At 54.0% G+C, this 22,906-nt stretch overlaps 1 protein-coding gene across 4 annotated transcripts; it reads left to right on the forward strand.

Moving 5' to 3' along the window:
* Window positions 1-1,653: 1,653 nt before the first annotated feature.
* Window positions 1,654-21,951, forward strand: VEGFA (vascular endothelial growth factor A). Of its 4 annotated transcripts, XM_086628280.1 has the most exons (9): window positions 1,654-1,719; window positions 7,784-7,835; window positions 13,008-13,204; window positions 14,982-15,058; window positions 15,472-15,504; window positions 15,668-15,814; window positions 18,287-18,358; window positions 19,475-19,606; window positions 21,930-21,951. In XM_086628280.1, exons 1-9 carry the CDS (start codon window positions 1,654-1,656, stop codon window positions 21,949-21,951), a joined length of 798 nt encoding a protein of 265 aa, XP_086484406.1. The 4 variants fall into 4 exon arrangements, with proteins under 4 accessions (XP_086484406.1, XP_086484415.1, XP_086484425.1 ...); XM_086628289.1 differs by lacking the exon at window positions 15,668-15,814; XM_086628299.1 differs by lacking the exons at window positions 15,668-15,814; window positions 18,287-18,358.
* Window positions 21,952-22,906: the final 955 nt, after the last annotated feature.

Consider the following 22,906-nt stretch of genomic DNA (forward strand, 5'->3'; position numbering starts at 1 on the left):
TTCCCAGAAAGCAGGGTAGGGTTTGTCTGGCAAGATCTTCACCCTTCTTCACTACGACACCCTTCCGCACACCGGGGCACCGCTCAGCCAGGGCAGGCAGGCCCCCTGCGCCAAGGGGAGTCGGCACTGGAGAAAGAGAAATAAAACCCAGCTGAGGGTGACCCCCCCCACACACCCCTTTAGCACATAGGTGCTAAGAAATCACTGTATCTGAAAAGCGAAGGCCTTGAGGGGGACGGATGACAACCGTGATCGCAATTTGTCCCCTGTTGCCCCCTTCCCCCAAATGGCTCTGTTGGACTTTGGAGCAATTCCCACGGGCAAGGTGAATTTTGACCGGAACGTGCATCCATCGGCAGGACAGAAAGGGTGGAGGAAGCGCGGCCCGTGGGGCGGCCGGGGAAGAAGGCAGGGCAGGGAGGTCGGCGGCGAAATGTGCGAGCCGCGGGCGGCTGCGGTCCCGAGCGGGGCGGGCAGGGAAGGCGGCGGAGGGGGCGAGCACCCCTATACCTCCGGCGTTTTCGCTCAGCGCTGGCAAGGATGGAAGGAGAAGAGGGAGGGAAGAAGGGAGGGAGGGGAGCGTGGAGGGTGGGACTTCGCCGGAGCGTCTCTCCCCGCGGCCGCGCCGAGCAGTTGCAGAGCGCCGGCGAGCGGGCGGTGGGGCGGGCGCTGCGCGGGGAGCGGGCGCTGCGCGGAGCCGCCGCTGGAGTGCGCGGAGCGGGGCTACCGCCGCGCCGGGGGCGAGGAGCGCACGCCGTGCCGGCGGGGGACAGCGCGCCGCGGGAGCAGCCCTCCCCGGGCACCGGGACCTGCTGTTGGCTTGCCGCCTTGCTTTATCCTCTCGTTTAATTTATTTTTTCCCCACCTATACTTTGATCCGCTGGGATTTTTTTTTTTCCCTCCCTTTCCTGCAGAGGCTCCCCCCCGCCCCAGTTCCCTCCCTCTCTAGCCAGTTTGGATTTTTTTTTTTTTTTTAATATTCTGATTTTTTTTTTTTTTTAAGCGGTGGACAGAGAGAGTGGGAGAGACACAGAGACAGAGAGGGTAGGAGGAAAGCCCTCTGTTCGTCCCCTCCGCCACCACCACCCCGACTTGCGGAGAGGGGTCGGGCCGAGCGGCGGCGGCAGGATCAGCCCCTTCCCCCCGGAGAGGCGACCCCGGCTCGGGGAGCCGCCAGAGGCAGCAGCCGCGAAGAGGGGGCGCAGGAAAAGAGATGCTTTGAAACTTTCCGGGCAAACTTTGGCGTTAGTGCGAGAAACCGAGCGAACGCGGCGCGGGTGCCTGCCTGCCCCGACGCGCGGAGAGCGGCCGCAGACGAGCGCCGCTGTGGAGCTCGGACTGCCCGGCGGCGGGGGCCGGGCGGCGGCGGCGGGGCGGCCGCGAAGCCTGCGCTCGGCCCGGCGGAGCGCCCACCGAAAGCAGCAGCGGGGGCCGGCGGAGAGCCGGGCTTATGGAGCGGTGAAACCGGAGACCCCGAAGAGGAACCCCCCTTCCCTCGGAGCCCTTCGCAGCGCCCGGCCGGCGGCACCCCAGGAGGCGGCGGCGGCGGGCACGGAGGAGGCGCGGGCGAGAGCGCGGCGGGGCGGCGGCGGCGGGGCGGCGGCGGCGAGGCGGAGCGCGGCGGGCCCCGCTCCGCGGCGTGCGCCGGCAACCATGAACTTTCTGCTCACTTGGATCCACTGGGGGCTGGCGGCGCTGCTCTATCTGCAGAGCGCGGAGGTAAGCGACGGGGGCGGCGGCGGGACGGGGGCTTTTGTGCCCCGCGTACGAGGGCGGGAGGGCGACGGAAAAGACTTTTTTCACCCCCCTTTTTAATCTTTTTTTTGGGCCCTCTCCCTACCCCTTGCCTCCCACCTGCTTGGTGCGGTGCCACCGAGCTGCTGGCACCGGGTCCGGCTGGGTGCCCGCAGCGCACGCACGTGTGTGTGTGTGCGTGCAGTGCCGCAGCTGGGGGGGCGGGGGGGGGGGGGGGTCGTTGGAAAGCGCTGCCCGGCGCTTCGCAGGGCCCCGGAGCAGCCGGCAGTGCCGTGCGGAATGTGCGCGCGCGTGTGCGCGGATTGCGCGCCCCCGGCGTGGGGTTCCCGCGGCGGCGGGGCCGTGGGGTCCCGGCGGGACCGTGGCCGGGGCCGGGGCGCCGCGGTCGGCGGGGCGCTGCGCGGCGCGGCGCGGGGCAGGGAGGCAGCGCGCTGGCTTCTTGCATCAGCCTCGCCTCCCGTCCTCGGGTCTCCTGACATTGCAAAAGGGTGTTTCGGCGGTATTTGCCTTGGGTCCCAGCTCGGGTTTGTGCCGCCGAGTGGAGTTCAAAATACCTAGCTGGAAAAACAAATAGAGATCAAAGAGGACAAAATGGATCCTGAATTTCTTCCAGATTGATTTTTTTTTTTTTCCAAAATACATATCTCCTGCACCGAGATTACAAAACCGCACATTTTTCTCTTCTCTTCCTCCTGGGTCACTTTTACTTTTGCCTCATTGTCGTTCCTGAGAGATTAGAAACCAACTCTTCCTTTTTGCTCTCTTTTTTTTTCTTTTTCTTTTTTTGTAAGAAAAAAGAAAGGCAGCTTTCTGTGCAAACCTGTCCTATAAATCTGCCTGTTTTCTAAGGAGTCAAGAGGGCTGTGTTGCCAAGAGATATTAAGGGGTTTAGACAGAGTGCCCACGTGAAAGTGGCTGTTCACTAGGCGGGCATGGATTACGTTTTAAAGGCTATAACAGGTTAGTTCTCTCCTGCCATTTCTCCTCGGCACTTGCAGAGGACGCGGGCTAGATCATCTCTCCCAATCGTGAAAATAAACGTCGCTTGCAAACTAATCAGTTTATTCACATTGTTTGTTCAGCACCGATGCTGGAAGGTAACTCCCCAATTAGGAGCCATTTCAGCTGTAACTGAAGTCATGCAGGCACTGCACGCTTTGTTTCTAGCCTGTTATATCTCCACTTTCTCCAGTGACAGCCGCGCATTGGGCTGTGCTCGATGGGAATCGAGGCGCAGCTCTCACTCCAGTGTGGCACAGAGCAGCTCCGTGCTGCCTGCCTGCCACGTTTGGCTTGTGGGACAATTCTTTCCGCTCTGCAAGACTTTTTCCACCGTCACCTAACCCGGGGGTTTCTTCGCCTCCCAGCTTCTCAGTAAACTTACCCAGTAGCGTCTGTTCCCCGGCTATAGGTTAGGCAACTCTGTATCCGTGTCTGGTGATAATACCCTTTAGCCCTCCCCTCGCTCTTTCTCCCCTCCCCTTCCTCTTCCCCAGAGGAGGAAACGGCGGATCAGGTAGAGTCCAGGTCTGTCTGTCCTCAGGAGTCGCCTCAAAGGCTTGTGCTGCCTTTTCTCTTAGGCAGGAGGATGGTGCCGAAGAGAAAAGAAAGAGGATAACGATGGGAAAAAAAGTAGGGAAGAAGCAATGGGGTGTCAGTGAGGTTGGGGGAAACGTTGCGGGGATGGATAGAGGAGAGATTGCGAGATGTTCGGGTGGCTGGGTGATGCGGGCCATATAAGTGCTCAGGCAGATCAACAGCGAGGTCTGCCCTTCGGTTCTGTCCTTATTTGTCCGTTGGTCGCCTGGGCACCACGGTGATGGGAACGTTAGAAATACCAGCAGATCTCACGTAGGCAGCTTGACGATGACTCTGGGCATGGCAGAAGGCATGACTCTTCACGCCGGGACTAGGGTTTTGTGCTTTGATGATAATATTTATCTGTACTGTTAATCTGGCTGTCGTGCTGAATAAAACCTATCTAGCAAGCCAGGCACGTTGGAGAGCATTAAATAAAAGCCCTGGCAGGGGCTGAGTTGGGAAAGCGGGGTCCAGCGTGTGTCCTTTTTTGAAGGCGAAGGAGGAGGGATGCAGGAATCGCGGTGCTCCTCTGGTGAAGGTGGCAGTGGGATGACTCCTCACTGAGGGAGTTCTTACGGTCGCTCCTGCAGCAAGGCTGGGACGGTGGGAAATCGTGTCACGGTCGGGGCTGGGCGGTCCTGACGCCACAGGTGTCTGCCTCCACTGGTGGAGATAGCCCTTCTGTGCGGGAGAGGGAGGAAAAGGTGGTTTTGCAGTGCCACCCTCCCAGCTGTTTGCCTGTGCTGAGCTGCAGTGCACAGTCCTCACGCCCCACAGTGTCAGAGAGGTTGCACTGTTGTGCAACCCCTTCCAGTCCCCCCTTTTCTGAAGAACTGGAGACGGGTCGGTTCATTCCTCGTCTTCCTTTGTCTTCAGGTCTTGGCGGCAGCCTGGTGGCAGGTCACCTCTGATGAGGGTCTGCAAGCTCTTTCCTTCCTGCCCTGAACTGCAGGGGGACCTGGATACACCAGCTGTATTGCCATAGGGAACAGGGAGTGATCAGACACGGAGGGAGGGAGAGCCAGCCTGTGACTAGACTACTAATGATCGCACACCCACCAGGCTCCCTGCCTTTGGTGTGCCTCTGCGCCAGGCCACGATGGGGAGCCACCAGAACCTGCTTCCCCAGCCTGTAGGCAGCCGGGACACAGCGGGTCACCTTCCCCAGAGCCGCTCCGGGCCCGTGCTCCGAGGACAGGCTGGGAAGAGGAGCGCTCCTTTGGGAGCAGAGGAGAAGGAAGCCTCTGCTGACATCTCAGAGGGTCTCGCTGATTCCTGAGCAACCCCAAATCCGCTCTCCTGTTTGTCCTGCTCCGTGTCAGAGGTGCCTCGGCTGTGCTGGTAGCTTGGGGGATTACTGACCTCTGTCTGCATGTACAATGGAGAAGGGGTGCAATGAGTCCCGTTCCTCCCCCGCCCCCTTAAGTAGAAACCGCTGAGAAGAATTTCTAGCGCCTAAGACGAAAAGTGCCTTAACTCCTGTCCCAGAGTCCCTCTCAAAGTGGATGGATTGTTTGTTCCAGTCCTAAACAGTTACAAAGCTCTTTTAATGAGGCTGCACAGATTAGGGGGAGGGGAAGGGAGAGAAAGAGTGCTGGTGGTGGTGGTGGTGAGGGGGGTGATGGTTAGAGAGGAATGACTTGATTAACCTTTTCTCTCCCTTCAGAGAGTAGCTTGCTTTGGACAGCGACTAGGGGAGAAGGGGGACAGGGAAGGTGCAGGCAGATGAGATGGAGTGGGTTTGTTTGTTAGGGAGAGTTTTACTCCACCGCAAGACTTGCGTTTGCTGTGACCCGCAAAGGGCACAGAGAGGAGCTTCCCCTTGGTCAGTCCCGTTCCTGGGGTCATTTATCCCACTCTCGAGCCCAGGGTTGCTTCCACACCTCTATGAAAAGTTGAAAATCTATTGGAAGGAAATTGTGTTACAGAGCTGTTGGGTAATGCCAAAAGCCAGCAGAGGAGAGTGTGACCTTCAGGCTCCCACCGAAGGGCACACTGGGCCTGCTTGTCCCTTGAAACGCTTTTGGTTCCCCCTTGCCCTGTCCGATATGCGGCAGGCTGGTTTAAAGTGAGGGACAAGCCCCTGTGTTGCCTGCTGTTCTAGTGGATGGGCTTTAAGGACACTAGCCACAGGTGGAAGGCACTGCTGAAAGGGCAGAAAAGTTTCTTGGTATGGTGAGCAGAGAGCGTGTTACTGATAGTTCTGGGAAACCTCTCGGGTTTCTACTGAGAGCTCCCCTGGGAATGCTCAGAAGCTCTACAGACTCCGTACTGGTCTCCTTCCCTGTCCTTGGGGTGAGATCGCAACCCAGGTCTAGGCGAGCACTGGGAGTGTTCTGGTTCCTGCCCCAGTACTTCAGGGGCAGGGCGAGGTGCTGGCCAGGCACAGGCAAGCAGTGAAAGTGTGTGGCTTGCTTCTGCTTTCCATCACCTGTGCACCACATGTGCTTGCACGTGAGGAGGCGGTGGGCTTGGCAGCCGACTGGGCAGCCTCGCATAGAGAATGGGTATAATGATCCTCGAGGTGTCTCCGAGCTAATTTTGCTCAGTCCATCACTGTCATTCTGCCCGTGAACCAAAAATCCCTCTGTGAAAGGTCTTGGGGGCATTGTGACTTGGATAAACGGACTTGGCTCGTGATCCTCTTCCTGTGCTACGACACAGATTGAGGCTTTTCTGCCCTTGATGCGGTTTTCTTTTGACCCATAGATTGTCAGGCACTGAATGGCTTTGGAAGGCCGCTGCAACCTCCGCTGCCTCCATTTTGTTTGTGCTGTTGCAGTGACCTTCACACTTCAGGAATGAGACTGTTTCTAGGAACCTGCTTTTTAAACTGTCGTCACAGCAGTGCGGTTCAGCACACAGACCTCTCCTCCCTGGAGAAGAAATAGATCCATGCATGGGGTAGCTCAGGTCTGGGCTGCTGAGTTATGCCCAGCTACAAAAAGACTTTGGTTGAAATGAGAAGCAAGGAGTTCGGTCAGGGGGACCTTAGACAAAGGGAACTGTACACAGACACAAAGGAGTCGCTGAGAGGGGCTTCCAGGGCTTCGCCGGCTCTCTTTCCCCCTCCTTTTAAAAGCTGACACTTTGGGCTGCTTGGACAGTGGTGCTGACCTGTGCATGGGGCTGCCTAGAAGACCATAGGTGGCAGATTCCCATTGTGAGCTCGAGGTGGACTTCGCCTGCTCAATTCAGTCCTGTCTCCTGCTACGAGATCAGAGGGCTTTTCTCTAAGCCTAAATGCAGCATATTGCTGATGAAACAGTATTTTGTGTGTATGTATTGCCACGCTCTTTTTGGATCTCTGCTGAAAGGCAGCAGGTTCTGGGGCGGATGGCGTCACACAGGTGGCAACATATCTCGGAGAAGTGAAGAAAGCCAGGTATTTTTCGGTTTTGCTTCAGAACAGCAGGGGGAAACCTGACTTGGCTGGAAAGTTACGTCAGAGCTAAAACCCTCACGCAGAGCAGGAAGAGTGGAGTTTTTGTTTCACCTGGAATTAAAAGGACTTTCTTAGTAAAGCAGTGTAATGCTTCTCCATCCCGGTCTGGGGGAGGGTTACCTGTCGCCACTCCTGCCTGGGTCAGCAGTGTGGAAATGCCCCTTGTCCCAAAAGGCAGCAGGAGTGAATACAGAGCTTGGGGCCTTTTGGTTTTTGTCCCGGGGAAGCCGCAGGGAGCGCAGGGACGGGAGCCGTGCTGCCACTGGGCCACGCAGGGGCTGGAGACTGGGCCCGTTAGGTGAGGGTGTGCAGTGCCCTCCCTTCCAGAGGAGAGGAGAGAAACCCGGGCGGTTTGGTGGCTTTCGTCATGAAGCAGTGCTGTCACAGTTAATCGCCCTGACATCCGGCCAGACACCGACACCTCGGTGGCCACCACCACTGCATGACAGACATCTGTGACACGGAGGGGGGAGCGATGCCCTTTCGCGCCTGCCTGCCCTTCGCCCTTCCCCTGCCCTCCCCGCTCCGCTCCCTGGCCGGATTCTCCTTTACGGGGGGAAATGGAGGTGCCCAGCCCTGCCCGTTATGTCAGCGGCTGTTATTTTTCTTCCCCGAGCCCAGGTTTGCTCAGGTTTTTGACCATAATCGCTGAAACTGCCTCTCGAGGGACCCGTTTCTGCCTTTGGGGCCTCTCTCGGGCCCGCCGCGCTGGAGGCCCGGCCGCTTCCCTCTCGCCTGCCCCTTCCCTCGGCCCGGGGCCGTCCCGCTCGCTGCGCCGCGTCGCCCGTGTCCCTCTCGGCTCCCCGGGGGACGCGGGGAACAAAAGGTCCCTCTGCCCGCCAGGCGGGCTGGAGAGGAACGGCTCCGCCTCGGGGGGCGCCCGCTCCTGCCGCGGCCTCCCTCCGCCTTCTGCCCGGCAGGGCGGCGGGCCCGGCAGCCCTCCCGCGCCCCGGGACCGCGGAACGGCTCCGTGTTGTGACTGATTTTCTGTTCTCTTTGCAGTTGTCGAAGGCTGCTCCGGCCCTGGGGGATGGGGAGCGGAAACCCAACGAAGGTAAGCGCTGGGCGGCTTCCCGGCGGGTGGGGACGGCCGGTGGCTCGGGGGAAGGCGGCCCGAGCCCCGGGAGCCGCCGGCGGCCAACACCGCCACCTCCCGGGGAGCGGCGGGAACGGGGGGCTGCCGGCGGGAGGCGCCGCCGCCATTAACCCCTTCGCGGCGGCCGCGCCGTCCCCCGCGCCCCCGCTGCAGGCCTGGGGGGATGGGGTGGGGAGAGGGGGGGTCGTGGGGCCATGGTGGCCGCGGGGCCGGGCCCCAGGGCGGCCGCGGGGCCAGGGCGGGCAGGAGGGCCGGCCCAGCCTGCCGCTGGCTTCCCACAACTCTTGAGGAAAACTGCGTGCGTGCGCTTGTGCACATACACAGTCTCATATATATATATATATATACACACACACACACACACACACACACACAGAGCCCCCAGCACGCGCGCGCGCGCACAAAGAGCTGAGCAGCGGCGAGCAGTTTGCTGGGAATTCGCCACAGTGCCGTAGGAAGGGATTTGTCGTCTTCGCTGCCCGCCTCTTCCCCAGCGGTGCTGGCCGTGCCCGGCTGGGTGGCCAGGGCTGATCCCCGAACAATGGCCGAAGCAGTGCCCCGGCTTTCCCCAGACGCCCAGGCGGCAAGTCTCGGCGGTGGGGGAGAAGGAAAAACGGGCAGCCCTGGGTGATTTTCCAGAGCCGTGCCTCCTGACAGTCCTGGGTACTCCCCTAGTCAGGATATTGCTAAGCGTTGTACAGACCCAGCCTTGAAACATACACCCTTTTGCTCTGGTTTGAGCTAGCAGGCTTAGCATATTTAGGCGACAGCACTGTGATCCCGTAGGTTCTACTGAATTTGTTGCTGGTGGTCCAGTACGGACAAGAGCATTGTTTGATGAGGAAACCAGGTGGTGCCTCTGCAGCCGCTGTGATTTTGTGTCTCCCTGGCTACCCAAAGGCCAGGCTGTGGCAATGTCCTCTTCCTCGTTGATTTGTGCAAGTAAACGTAGACCAGAAGAGCAGTCATCCCCCAGGTCAGTCAGAGATGCCTCCTGCCAGAGCCCTGTCTGGTGGAGCCCTGTGCGTTGCAGGATGTTGACTTTCTGTCTGCAGTCCTCAGTTCAGAAGTGGGGTAGAAGGGCTGTGGGCTTCGGAACCTTCAGGCTGAGGTGATCATCGACTGCTTTAAGGCCATCCTGACTGGTTTCCCCATACCTTCATAGCAGAGCAGACAGACTCCCTGCATGGCAGGTTCCGGTGAAGGTCTTGCAGGGTCCCCACGGGTTGTGACCTCCAACGTTATTCCAGCTGGAGGTCAGCAGAGGGCCCTAGCAGTGTGGGCCCAGATTGGCACTTTTTTTGTCGCACTTGATTTCAATTTCTTTAACTTTATTGGTATGACAGACTGCATGCGTGTTGCCGGAGGTTTGTGACAGGCTGTGTTTGGGATAGGTGTCCATTTTCCATGGGCAAAATTTCTGATTTGCTGGTGGGCTGCCTCCTGTTGCGCTTGACCCTTGCTCCTGCTGAAGTCAACAGAAGAAGGTTCAGTGACTCCCCAGGGATCAAGATAGAGCCTGCTGTGAGGCTTATTTTGGTAACCAGTCTTCTGCTGTTGCTAGAAAAGAGCTAGTGTCTTCATCTGTGCCATTTGTTGTGTCCGACTACCTTCCTGGGGAGGGAAATTATCAAACAGAATTTAATTCCCTGTCACAAGAAGGCTGATGGGATTGCGGGAGAAGTTGGTCTGGCAATGTGAGTGGTGAGACTTCAGTGCTATTGCCTTGGTGCTATTTCTGGTTCTGTGATGCGGATATATTGTGAGCTAGAAATCAGGACTCTTGGCATTAACTTTCTGGCTCTACTTCTGTATGACCTTGAAGGTCCTCTCTCAGTTCCTCAGTTTCTCCTCTGTGAAGAGGAGAAGATGATGTGCCTCTGTTCCACAAGAACAGTCCTGCAGTTCCTTCCAGTGAAGCTCTTGGGGTCTTTGGGGTTGGGGTGAAAGGTGATTTTGTGTCTTTGGCTGTTTTGTGCTTGCTCTGAGACGTTGAGCTGTGACAGGTTTTTAGTTAGAATGGACTTACTCTGGTTGGAGACTGTAATTTTAGCTTCAGCCCCTACCCTTTTGTGCTCAAGAGAGCTTTCCACATGTTTTGTGGCATGGGAAGTTGTAGAGGAGTCAGACAAACACTCTTTGTTTGTTCCACGAGAAAAGATTTTCTGGTATAAATAAAGGAAACCACCGGCACTTGTGGCCGCACTTTTATTTTTAAAAGAACAGTGTGTCTGTATTGCTGCTAAGCCATTGACGGAGAGGGAGTCAAAATGATCATAGACTTGCTTGTTTTCTAGTCTAGCGTGTTCCCACTTGACTGCTCCAAATTTGGACTTAATCCTGCCTGCTGTGACTATATCTGCCCTGAAGAGTTAATGTGGGCCCCGACTGAATTTTAACCTTACTTCCACCTCCATTCATAAAGAAGAACCTCTGACTCAAATCTGGAGGTGTTTTGCAGAGTAGGGGTGTAGGTTAAATGTAAGATTAACTTTTAACGTGGGCTGAAGCCCAAATTGCAGGAAGGGAGCAGGCCAAGTGGTGTTAGTCCTTCAGTGACCTTCCTATGTTTCCCCATGAAAGACAGACCTTCTTCCGTCCCTGACACAACCAATGGAAAGGAAGCACAGACTGAATCAGCCCAGCAAAGTGTGGAATATGACTCCTGGTACATAGGAGTAAGTGTACGTATGGTAGCAGGGGCAGGGCTTTGCTGTGAGGATGACTGTACCTCAGTCATGCGCTCCGGTTTGGGTGCTAACTGTGCAAATGGACTATGGAGCGTTGAACCGTCTCTGTGTGAATGTTCTGTGTCCAGCAAAATTAAGGCAACGTGCCTTTCGTGGCGGTTGTTCTGACTGGCAGCTGGAGAAGGATTCCCCTTTTCTTTTTCAGAGGCTGATTCAGACTTTGGAAAATCATCATATGTTAAAGTAAAGGCAAAAACTCCCGGATTCTTTATGGGAAGGATTTGGTCCTGTCTCAGATCCTCCCAGATCTTAAGTATAGTCATCAGGGTGCAGCCACGAAAGTAAAGGCTCTGCAAAATAAATTGAATGTGCTGTTCTGTGGCCAATCTGTAGTCCAGATTCTCTGCTGTAATCCAGCTGCTTGTGCAGTGCAAACATTTAGAAAGCGTAGCAGATGTAAGTCAGTTTCAATTCAATTTTCTGCTCTGTTTTGGTTTCTGCCTCTTTATGCCCCAGATTGCTGTGGTGAGCAGCATTTGATCTGCACAGGTAACTGCCACTTTCCCTCCCTCTTTTCTTCCCTCCCTCCTACCCTTAATGTTTTTATCCAGAGCTGTGCCTTTACCGCCAGAGTTCCCAGGTCCTTTCTGCTGGCACAGTGTGAATAATCAACAGTGCAGTTCAGTGTCTGTCATTGTGCCTGCAGAATTTCCTGCAAATTAAATTGTTCAACTTGTTGGAACATAGGCGGTGACTAGGGTCAATCTGAAGGGAAATGGGAAGAAGGAGATAGCTGCAGATGAGATAGGAGAACAGACAGGAGGCACACTGCAGTTGGGGAAGGAGGGAAGAGGAAGGGAAGGGACAAGGAACAGAAACATGCTGTCTTCTAGACAAGGAGTACCAACAAGCAGTCCATGCCTGCCAGGCTACATTTCCCTTTCACAAGCCACTTTCTCTTTTAATAGCTGCTCACGCTCTCTGACACTTCAAACTCCCTGGATGGAAGCTCCTCCCCTCTTGTACCCACTCTCAGGACTGTGGCACTGTCAGCTCTGCATGACCTAGAATTAACTTTCAACAATTAACTGCGGGCTGTGAGCTCCAAGCCCTGCAGCTTTTGCATTTTTGTGGCAAAGTAACCTTTATGCCAGTTTGTCACAAGTTCAGGGCACTTTAGAAACACTTACTGGAGACCATTTTTTTTCCATGATGCAAGCAGTTTGTGCTTATCACTTAGAGTTATCAACCTTGGTGCTGTAGGACTCTGCATACTGTACAGGTGGATCATTATAGTGCATAACAGCATGGGGCAGGTACTATCTCTTTGTGTGTATTCTTATCCTCTGCTCCATTTGAGACGTTCTCCTTTGCCTGCATGTTGGTAGAGCTAGGAGGCTTGGAGGGCTCCAGGTACTCAGTGTTTGCAGAACTGTGCTGGCAGCTGGGTTTTGTGCGTGTGTACTTATCTATCCTATCTCTCATCTCTTTAAATCTTTCCAACCCTTGACCAAGCAGCAAAACGAAGCTTTGGCAAGAGGCTGGGAAACATTGAGAAACACTTGTGAAATCCATGCAGATCGCAAGCAGTTAGTGTTTGCTCCATTCGGAGGGAAGGCAGGGGATAATGGCAGATCCACCCTGTTCCCCCTCCCACACTGCCTCTTTGTGGTTCAGTAGCCAAGTATACAGTCCTGGGGGTGCCGTGGGCTTGCTTTGAATCTTTCAGTGGGTGGCTTGATTCCTTGGTCTGGGAAGGTGGTCAGTGTGGAGACATAGAGGCTGTGACTGTGTTGTGGTTCTGAGGTGGCCTGTTGAGGCGGATGTTTTGTATGGGCAAGAGGTAGCTGATGGGAAGAGTGAAGATATGTGGATGCATGGTTCAGAACCCTCTGCTCATTCTCGGAAGTGTCTCTGTACCAAGGTCTGTAGAAAGGATGCTTCTGGCTTATCCCCTTGCCTTCTAAAACCCATTGGGGCATCCACTGGCTGTTTTGAAAGGGGGTAAAAGGCAAACTGGTGAAGGGCCTTAATCCAGAGTGCAGATCATCTGCAGCAGCCTCAAGTGCTTTTTGGCTGAACTAATATGCTTGGTGGCAGCATATCCAAGAGTACGGGGGATAGTGGGGAAGGGGTTTGGGGAGGAAGCACCTGTGGGATCCATCGTGGTGCCAGGGAATCAAATAGAGAGGCTGTGTTGTCTATCTTGCCTCTGCCCTGAAGCAGCGGTAGGAAGAGATTGTCTCTTTCTCTTCCTCACGTATTTGTGTGTGTGTGCGTGTGTGTGTAGGGCAGAGACAAAGGATTAAGGCTTGCAAGACTGTTAGTGAAGAACACAGGGTAGATGTGTTGCAACTGTTTGGTTTCTTTTAAGGGGCGAAGCACTAGGCATTCTTGAGCTAAGTTTGCATTAACTTATTCCCTCCATTCCTCCTTTTAGTTATCAAATTCCTGGAAGTCTACGAGCGCAGCTTCTGCAGGACAATTGAGACCCTGGTGGACATTTTCCAGGAGTACCCTGATGAGGTGGAGTACATATTCAAGCCATCCTGTGTGCCTCTGATGAGATGTGCGGGTTGCTGCGGCGATGAGGGCCTAGAATGTGTCCCTGTGGATGTGTACAACGTCACGATGGAGGTGAGGGCCCAGCTTGCAAGCTGGTGTGCTTGGGTGGAGGAAGCAAGTCAACTGTCATAGCCACTCCAAATCCCAGCTCCCAACTATTTCAGAGGATGGGCAGCCTACTCCAGGGAACCAGAGATTGTCAGATCAGGAGGGCTCACCTCTCTCCTGACCCTTGTGCCCAGTGTTGCACTGTGCAGGGTTAAAAGATGAGTTGCCCATCTCTGTTTAAGGCTAAGAGAATACTGACCTTGGTAGTGCCAAATGCAGTCGCTAGGAGCATGCAAAGGAGAATTCCTGGAAAGGAGCGCTTCGTGCTTAGAGAATGCAAAGGAGCATTTCTGATGATGTTATTTCTGAGGCCCCAAAGAAGATGCTCCTTAGGCCCTTGCTCCACCTTAGCGCTGCGTTTGGTCCACACAGCTGTTGCTCTGAAGGCAGCTGAGTAGTGCAAAAGGGGAAAGCCTGTCAGTACTCTCTCCCGGAGGGCAGGGTGCGTGAGGTCAGCTTTAACCGACACAGCCGGGGATTTGGGTCATTAGCTACGTTGGCACAGCAGGGGTGGAAAGGGGCTCTAAGAAACACACTGCTTCAGTGTCAAGTGGAGAAGCCTTTCTGCCTCTGGGCATCCTCCTCCTTTGTTTGGAGGCTACTGAATTCATTCCTTGGAAGAAACAGAGATAGCTGTGATAGCAAAAGCTGGGCACACTGGGAAGATACAAACTTGGTTTTAGAGAGGTTCCTCACTGCCCTTGTCTGCCAGCCTGGTTCCCAGCTTGTATCCACAATGATGCTGGTGCCCATTACCCATAGCTTGTAGATCCCTCACCTACTTTTGTCTCTCAGCCTCTTGAATGACCGCTGTAAATATTGCCATCCCTTTTTGATATGGATGAGAGACATACAGGACTGATTACCACCAAGCTTTTTACCTGTCATTTAAGCTGTGTTTGAACTTCAGCGGAGAACCAATCTGTGCCCTTCCATGGTTGCCCGTACTGCTTTTCCACTTGCAGGCTCCAGCCTGGGCCAGAGCCTACTAGCATGATGTAGCTAAGGCTGGTTTTCTTCCTACCATTCCTTGCTGAATTATGGTTTTTGGCTGGTATGCTTGCATGTCTAAAAGTCAGAGGCACTTGGGCAGATCTCTTGTGCCAGTGCTAGAGCTAGTGGTCCAGTCAGGTTCTGGATTGAGAGACTGTGACAGTACATGCATAGCTTCCAGTATAACTTCCCTGGAGGCACCTGGGGCTGGGGGATGGGTGATGTCTGGTTCTGCAGGGCAGTTTTAAGCACAGAGCACCAGACTTATTTTGTGTGTCGAGTCATGGAGAAAGTGAGATGTCATCTGGGAAGGAGCGGCGGCTTAGGGAAAAGGAGTTGGATATGGAGCTTTTGCTTTGGGCCTTTGCATTAGACTGAAACATGCCTCTGTGTGAGGGCAGGCTGGATGCTCCGTTATCTCTCTTCAGCATCAACCAGGGACGGCTCAGTGGGAACCTTGCCACGGTGTTACACCCTCTCCCATGCCTGTCTCCAAGGCAGTCCACCAGTGCTGGCACCTTGCATGCATGAGCAAACAGAGCTTTGGCACGAGCCTAGTGTTGCCACTTGCTTGTGATCAAAGGCCTTCCCTGACTGGGAGAATGGGGCCTCAAAGCCAGCTCAAACTCTGCCATGCTTTTCCCAGGAGCACCTGGGGTGCAAATGCTTTGCCACGCAGAGGGCTGATTTGGAGCTGTGAGTATAAATAGTGAATGGGCAGTGACCCTCTCTGTTTCTTTTGTTCCAGATCATGAGAATTAAACCCCATCAGAGTCAGCACATAGCGCACATGAGCTTCTTACAGCACAGTAAATGTGACTGCAGGTGAGAATGGAGCAGCACTGGTTCCTCTTGCAATAAACTTATTCTGAGCCTTTCCTTTATTTCTGCCATTGGGTTGGAACTGTTGTCCAGAGGCTTCTACAGTCTCCTCAGTTGGTTTGCAGTGGGATGGCTGAGCTGGGAAAAGAAGTCCTTTGCTGGCGAGGCTCCTCCATCTCTAGATATCACAGGTGGACAATGTTAGCCTGCAGCCTGGGGTCTTTTGGCACTGGCTGCCAGCGAGGTGCAACAGGAGACAAACACTTTGAGAAGGACCACTTAACGTGTGCCATGGGCATCCTGCAATGCCAGCTGTACATGTCCATCCCTGGACTTGGCGGGAACTGGGGATAATACTCGAAGTGTATGTGGCAAGCTCCCTTCTAATGAGACCTTCGTTCTCTCTTCCCCCACAGACCAAAGAAAGATGTCAAAAACAAACAAGAAAAGTAAGTGACGAGCCTTTCCTCCTTTCTCTTTTGGTGGTTGGTTGGCGTTTTCTTTCCCCACTGCCCCTTGCCCTTTTCTTTGATTGGAGATACTCACTTTGAGAAGGTGTTTTTGGAAATGGCATATGGTAGTGCATGGGGCGACACTCTGAATCCGTTCCAGGTGGGCACAGAAACCCAGATCTGATGGTCCTTCCTTCATACCCCACACCTGGAGCTTGCATGACCCACAGCCATGGCAGTCATTCCTAATGCTTTATCCCGAGTCAGGGAAGTCCCGTCGTGTGTGTCCTACCAGAATGGATTCAAGGTGCAGCCCCCATTCTCCCTTCCCTCTTCCTGGGGTGTTTCTGGTTACTGCAAATTGCTGCCTTTCTTTATTATTAATTTTTTTCTTGCTGCTTGAGTGAGTACTTGCTGGCTTCTTTCACAGCAGCTTGGGTAGGAACTCAGCTGGCTACAGGGAGAGGTGGCAATAGAGGCCTGATGGAGGCAGGACTGATGCCATGCAGGATGTGATGCTGGTTTTGGTTGGGTGGGGGCCTGGGAGGGTGTAAAAAGGGAAGTGGATGTCCTATCCGGGTCTTGGTGGAGGCTTTCATGAGATTTTTTTTCAATCTGATGGATTTGCTCTGGTGACCTGAAGGAGGTTAAGGCACGACTTTCTCTTTCCTTCCTCCCCAAAGTAAAAAGGTTGTGGAATGTAGAGAAATAAGCTCTTGCCCTGCAGTAGTTGCAGGGACCATCACAAAATGTGGAACAACATTGAAAAAAAAGAATGACCTCTCTGGGTGAGAGGGTCAGCTGGACTGTGCATGGCTGGGATAGTGACTCTGCCCTTTAGAGCTGCGGAGTCGGAGACGAAGGGAGTGAATACTGGGAGATGAGGCTGAAACAGAGAGAGAGAGAGCAAGTGGGAGAGTGAGAGAACTACTTTCACCCCTCTCCTGGTGGTTGTATATTTCTAGCTGCCTTCCAGCCTCTCCTTCTTCCCCTGGAAATCTGCTCCTGGCTGCATCGGGCTGCGTGCAGCCGACACTTCTCTCTGTGCAGGGCCGTGTTGGGGATGGTTGGTCTGCGTGGCTCTGTGGTTTGAAGGTGTGCGAGAGTTGGGTCTGTGTGAACTATGGTGAGGATGGGGTGTGGGTGAAGCAGCCAGCCCGGACTGCGTTGCATTCCCTTTTCTCTTCTAACAGCACCTTGCCTGCTCTTTGCTGGTTTGCTGGTTCTGCACTCCCGGGGGACGGAAGGGAAGGGATGGGAGAGATTGGTGTGCTTTGATTTGTGCTGGATTGAAAGTACTGTTATATTGGTGCCCCTCTCCTCCCTTCAGGTCGATTTTCCTCCCCTCACCGCCTCCCCGTGACTCCTGACATGTAGGGCAGAGGCTGGGAGCGAGAGCTGGTGCTCTGACACTCGTTCCAGTGAGACGACTTGAACAGGGCCTAAGAGACACCTATGGTGCTTTCCCTTCTGTCCCCCACGTCCCCTCGACAGCTCCCTCCAGAGGTGGGCTGTGCCAGGGAATGAGGGAGCCTTTGCTGAACTGCCACAGTGCTGGGGCTCGCTTGCCTGACAAGCCCTGGTGCTTTGCCTAGGGTCTTCTCCTTGCATGTCTCTCCCTTCCTAGTCCTGTGCTAACGTGGCTCAAGGAGCAGCGCAGGCTCCAGCCTCCCTCCCTCCCTGCCTCCCTGTGCTGGCACTGGCCTGTAGGGATCCACGGTTAGTGTCCAGGCCTGCATGTCCCAGCCCCTTCCTGTCCCAGCTCCTGCCCAAGAGTCAGGAGCAACTGGTGAATTTTTCAGAATGGAGTCACTGCTTTGGCTCCTCCATCTGCTTGTCTGTCTGGCAGATCCATGGGGAAGGTGAGGGGAGGGAGGAAAAGGAGGGAAGATCTGAAAGCTGCTTGCTGGCTATCTCCTGGGTGTCATAACTAGGTGAGACCTCCCTCTTTCCCCTTCCATACTCAGAAGGGAGACTGCCAGAGGGGATGTTAGCAGACATCCAGTGAGGTCTCCTGGAGCCCTCTGAACCACAGGCAGGAGGTGGGGTGGGTGAGCAGAGCCTTTGGGCTAGTCAGCCCTCTCCCACACGGCACTGCTGCGTAGACCAGGTCTCTCCCTGTGTCTGCGGGGTGCTGAGGCCAGACCCTCTTCACCTGGAGCAGGATTACCACCAGCCCTGCAGCAGAGCTTCTGGAGCTCGGCTGCCCCCTCCCAGGCCCAGCGCCGGGCGGTGCGTCAGGTCAGAGCAGTTCCCTTTTTTCCTGGGAAGAGTCCCTCCACTCAGGTCGCCTCTTGTCAGCCAGCGTGCGCCCGCGTCTATCGCCTGGAATGGTTGTCTGCACTCACTGCGGTTGCGTGATGCTTTCACGAAGCTTTCTGTTCCTTCCTCCTCACCCCCTCCCCCTGTCCCACGTCCCCTCTCTGGAGGGGGCAGGTGCCCCTCTTAGGGTCCGGCGGATGGGTCCCCACTGGCGTAGCCCTGCTGGAGGTGGTCTCTGCCGAGTCCCCTGGCGTCGCCTCGGCTGCGGGCTGGCTGGCTGCGGTGCTGGCAGGAGCACAGGAGGGCTGATGAATGTGTGTGCGAGGTGGAGATCTGTGCTTCGGCCCCTGGACTTGCCCTCCAGTCCTGCCTCATGTGCTTCCCCCCTCCCAGCAAGGCACATGGCTGTATTTTTTTTCCTCTTCTTCCTTGCGTTTTCTTCCGTTTTCTCTCTCTTTCCCTTTCTTTCCTTCTCTCTCTCTTTCTCTTTTTTTTTTTTTTTTTGTTTTTCTTCCAGAAAATCAAAGCGAGGAAAGGGGAAGGGTCAAAAGAGAAAGCGCAAGAAAGGCCGGTACAAACCACTCAGCTTGTACGTTTGTGTCCTCTGCTTGTAGACTCTCTTCCCTCCCTCTCCCCAAACCAAACCGCCTGCTTGCCGCTCACTCAAATCTCACCCTCCCCTCCCAGTCACTGGTGGGCTGCAGATGCTGCGGGGGCAGCGCTGGTGGTGGCACCGCTCTGGCACTAAGGTTATCACAGGGAAGGCGGCTTTAGCTTGCTTGGCTCTCTAATCATCAGTGGCGACCATTTTCCCAAGGCACGAGAACGCGGGTGGGTGGGCGAGCACCCTGCACCTCTTTTTCATGCTTTCTGGTTGCAACTCTGTCGTCCGCTTTCCCCGACTCGCCTTGTGCCCTCACTGCTGGGACAACTGGTGACAGGCAGGCTGGTTCTGCCGTGCATATGTGTGCGTGCGTGTGCGTGTCTGGTGGAGTCACAGATGGAGAGGAGAGGTGGGATGGTGGGGAGTCGGAGAGGGGGTGCTGGGGAACTGGGCAGGGGTCTCTCTCTCTTTTTCTTTCTTTCTCTGCTGGATTTGGTGGCTTCTCTCTCCCTGTCTCTCTCTCTGTCTCTTTTGCTCTGCCTCTCTCATGGTGGTTCACAGAATTCTGCATTGTAAATTCACGGCCCCTCCATAGGAGACTTCTAGGTGGCAAGGTTGGGATGGGGCTTAGAGAAAGGGGGGCAGTGCAGGCTGCAGGGGTAAGCACATGATGCTGGAGCCCAGCTGCTTTCCAGGGGAGGGTATTTAACTCATTTAGCCACTGGCCTCCTTCTACTCGAATAGCCCACTTCAGAGAACTCCTTTCATTGATACATCAACAGCTGGCTGGGACTTCTCACCTTCCCATCCTTGCTTTCCCCTTCTTCTTCCCTCTGGCCTGTGCCGATGGATCCAATGCAGCATTTGTGAATACTGTGCAGAGAGCCTGTTTTCTTTCTCTTTACGCTAATGCAAGGGGGTGCTGTCCTGGGGCTGCTGGGGTGCTGCTGGAAAATCCATCAGCCCGCAACGCTCCGGTGGGCAGCATGGGGGCTGTGGGAGGGGGCAAGGGGATTGCTTTGATGTTTAGGGTGTTGCATGTGTATTTTCTTTCTGCTGAAGCGCTGTAGCTTAGACATCTTTCCTTTTGCCTTTTTGCAGTCACTGTGAGCCTTGCTCAGAGAGGAGAAAGCACTTGTTTGTACAAGATCCCCAGACCTGTAAATGTTCCTGCAAATTCACAGACTCACGTTGCAAGTCGAGGCAGCTTGAGTTAAACGAGCGCACTTGCAGGTTTGTGTCCTGAAGGATGAAAGAGAAACACACAAAGAGAAAGAGGGAGAAAGAGAAAGAGGGGGGAGCTTGCTTCCTGCTGACTTCTGGCACCAGTGCTATATGGTTACTTCTTTTCCCTGTCCTACGTGGGCCAGAGGGCAGAGGGGCTGACTGAGATGAGGACAGAGTTTCCCTGTGTCAAAGGGCGACTGTGTGTTTCAGATGCACTGTCAGGACTTGGACGGGACGGCTCACAGAGACAGGGTGTTTGTATCTACGGTATCCTTTCCCGTAAAACAAGATAACAGAGTTCATGTTGCTGAGGTAGCCAGGGGGAGGGTCTGTAGCCCTCTGTACATTATCTGTATGCAACTCTCAGCATACTGTTGGACAAAGACAAATCCTTAGCTGACTCGGGTTTGACCACCCCTGGCTTCCAAGCCCTTTTTATGCAGCTTGTGGACGCTCTGCTGTGTGCAGAGTGAGAGAAGCCAGGCCAGGAGCCTCCCTCAAGGTTGTCCCCACATTCTCCTTTGCCTTTGTTCTTAAAAGCCAGGGAGAGCATCCTGTCATCTTGCGCTGTGCTCACAGTTCCCTGTCCATGTCTCGGCCAAAGTTGGGGTTTGAGGGACTGCACTCAGGGCTGTGACATGGAATACAGCAGGATTAAGTCTGTCTCTAGGTGAAGGCTGGCAGAGGTCTGTATTTCAGGTGTGAGACGCAAAGACACTGTGTATTTAGTGTTTGTTCAGAGATCCATGCTGTGCACGTGCCATCTGAGTGCTCTCTGTCACGCACCATCTGTGGCATAGACGTGTGCAGAAACTGATTCCTGGTTCTCACCTGAACGCTTTGGTTAACTCAGTGGATTCTCTTGACTCGCACCAGCTGCATGTGCACCTCTCGTGTGGGATCATCCTACCTCTCCAGAGAGAGACATAGAAACAGGGTTACTAATGAGCCTTTGATTGTGACTCTGAGCTCAGGTCCCTTTCACAGAGATCTAGGAAATCCCTCCTGTCAAGATAGTACTGCAGTTGCAGTGGCTGGATAGGAGACAATAAGGGAGAGAGATCCAGGGTCCTCTGTGGCTAGGAGGACCTCCTCCTGAAAGAGGAGACGTCCGTTTGCCTCTGTTTATTTGCCTGCCTGGAATTGGCTGGTGACTAAGGCTGCTACAAGTAGCAAGGGCTTTCTTGAGGTGTGAAAGTGTTTTGTGCCCAAACTAGAGAGGCGCTGGCACTGCCAGTGTGGTGGAAACTGCTCTGTATACAGAGGAATTTTCTGAGGTGCTGTAATTTCAGTGGGAAAGTAATTGATGGAGAGGCGAGAATAGCGCAGCTTCTGGAGTTAAACTTCTCCCAGAGAGCATAACCCCTGAAGTGTGAGACCAGACCTAACTCTGGCCTTTTCCCTCTGCTCCTATTCCCAAACCCCAGAATAACTGGAAGTTACCCTACAGAGTTTGAAGGGTGAGAAATAGTCATGAATACAAAGAAAGAAACAAACAGTACCCCAAAGAAGTCATGACTGCAGAAAGAGTTTACTATTTTCTCTTACTAGTCCCTCTCTGTGGTGGGGTAATTGGCACTAAGGGAGATTTCCAGAGCTGGTGTGTTGGCCAGAAAGATAGGAAGGAGTCATAGGAGTGGGTAGCTTATCTGTTTCCAGATAAAAAGCTGGTTAAGCTAAGAGATCTTCATACTCTTTCTAGTTGAATTAGAATTGGGCCCTTCAGGGGAGGGCAAATTCTCATTCCTTCTGCTGCTTCTTCAGGCTACTGCTGCTGCTGTTCTCTGGTGCTAACCCCTGCTCATGGCAGTTAGTGGAATGAGAGGCGCTTTCTTTTCACTTTCTTGCCTGCATGAGGCCTTGTTGTCTGCACTGCTTCCGAGCCAAACATCAGGCTAGGTGGAGAGCTGAGGAAGTGTGTCTTTCTGCATGCCTGGCTTAGCCTTGTTTTTCTGTGTGTCTGTGTCTATCTATGTGTGCATGGTGTGAGAGCGTGCGAACAGACACTTGGCTCATCTGTGACAAAGCCTCTGATTCTGCTCCTAAATTTACCCCTGTACCAGTATGCTCCCCCACCGCCCCTATCTCCCGTCTAGGTGAGCCTGGGGGAGTAGAATTCATTGACTCCCTTCACGGGTTCTGATTCTCAGCTGTTTTGCCCCATCTGCACAGCACTTCACCCCACCAGTGACGTCATGCCATGTCTTAACACCATGTGCTCTTAAACACATTAGCCACCTCCCTTCCTTCCCTTCCCTGTCCTGCTTGCACTCCCAACTCAAACATTAACTCCTCCTCTCTTTTTTTCCTTCCCTCTCCTCTCTGGCAGATGTGAAAAACCGAGACGGTGAGCAGCGGAAAAGAAGGGGGAAGAGCCCTGTTTCTGGAGCCTGATTTCTCGCCTGGACAGAAAACAAAACAAAACAAAACACTAATCCAAATGAACCCTAAAAAATGAAGGATCGGTAGAGCACAGCACTTTCAGTACGGACGATGGACTCCGGAAGGAACATTCCCCAAGGCACCCGCCGCACAGAATTCACCTTTGGGTTTTGAACTGTTTTATTTATTTTTCTTTTCATGCTGCTAAATAACAGAGCCAGGAAGACTATAGGGGTGTATTTGATGGGTTTTCCCATGCATACATATATATGTGTGTATACATGCATATACATATATATATATGTATATGTATTTTAACCACATCTATATATACATATATGTATATCTTAACCACACACACACATATATATATTTTATATATATATATATACTGATTATTTTTTTTAACATTGCTAATGTTATTGGTGTCTTCACTGGATAATACTCGACTGCTGTGGACACAAGCGGGCTACTTGGGGCATAAGAAAAGCTAAGACTGGACTTGAGTAGAAGCGCTGGGTGTAAACTTCTTAACTCTAACTGACTTGTGCGGCCTCCGCTGTTTCTCTGTAGAGTGTGCTGTACCACAAACCACCTTCTCCTTGCCTGGGACAGGGAGGAGAGGTGACGGAGAGGATGGGCAGGGAGTTCCAAAGAGCGGCATCCTAGGGTGCGATGGGTCAAAGGCCAAGGAAATGGCCGTCTGCGTGATCAAGGATTCCTCCTCCCCTCTCTTCCCCCAACCTTCGCCCTTACTCGTCTCATAACCTGCCTGCCTTGCTGGGACACGGGATGTCAGTGTACGTTTTGCGTTGACTTTATTCGCTATAGAAACTTTGCCAGAGAGACGCGCTGGCTGCTCTTAAGGATGGTGGGCAGCTGATGGCACGCTAACTTTCTGTTCAAGGAAGTATCACAGGAGTC

Source organism: Tauraco erythrolophus, chromosome 2 (assembly GCF_009769465.1).
Source record: "Tauraco erythrolophus isolate bTauEry1 chromosome 2, bTauEry1.pri, whole genome shotgun sequence".
Taxonomy (NCBI): Eukaryota; Metazoa; Chordata; class Aves; order Musophagiformes; family Musophagidae; genus Tauraco; species Tauraco erythrolophus.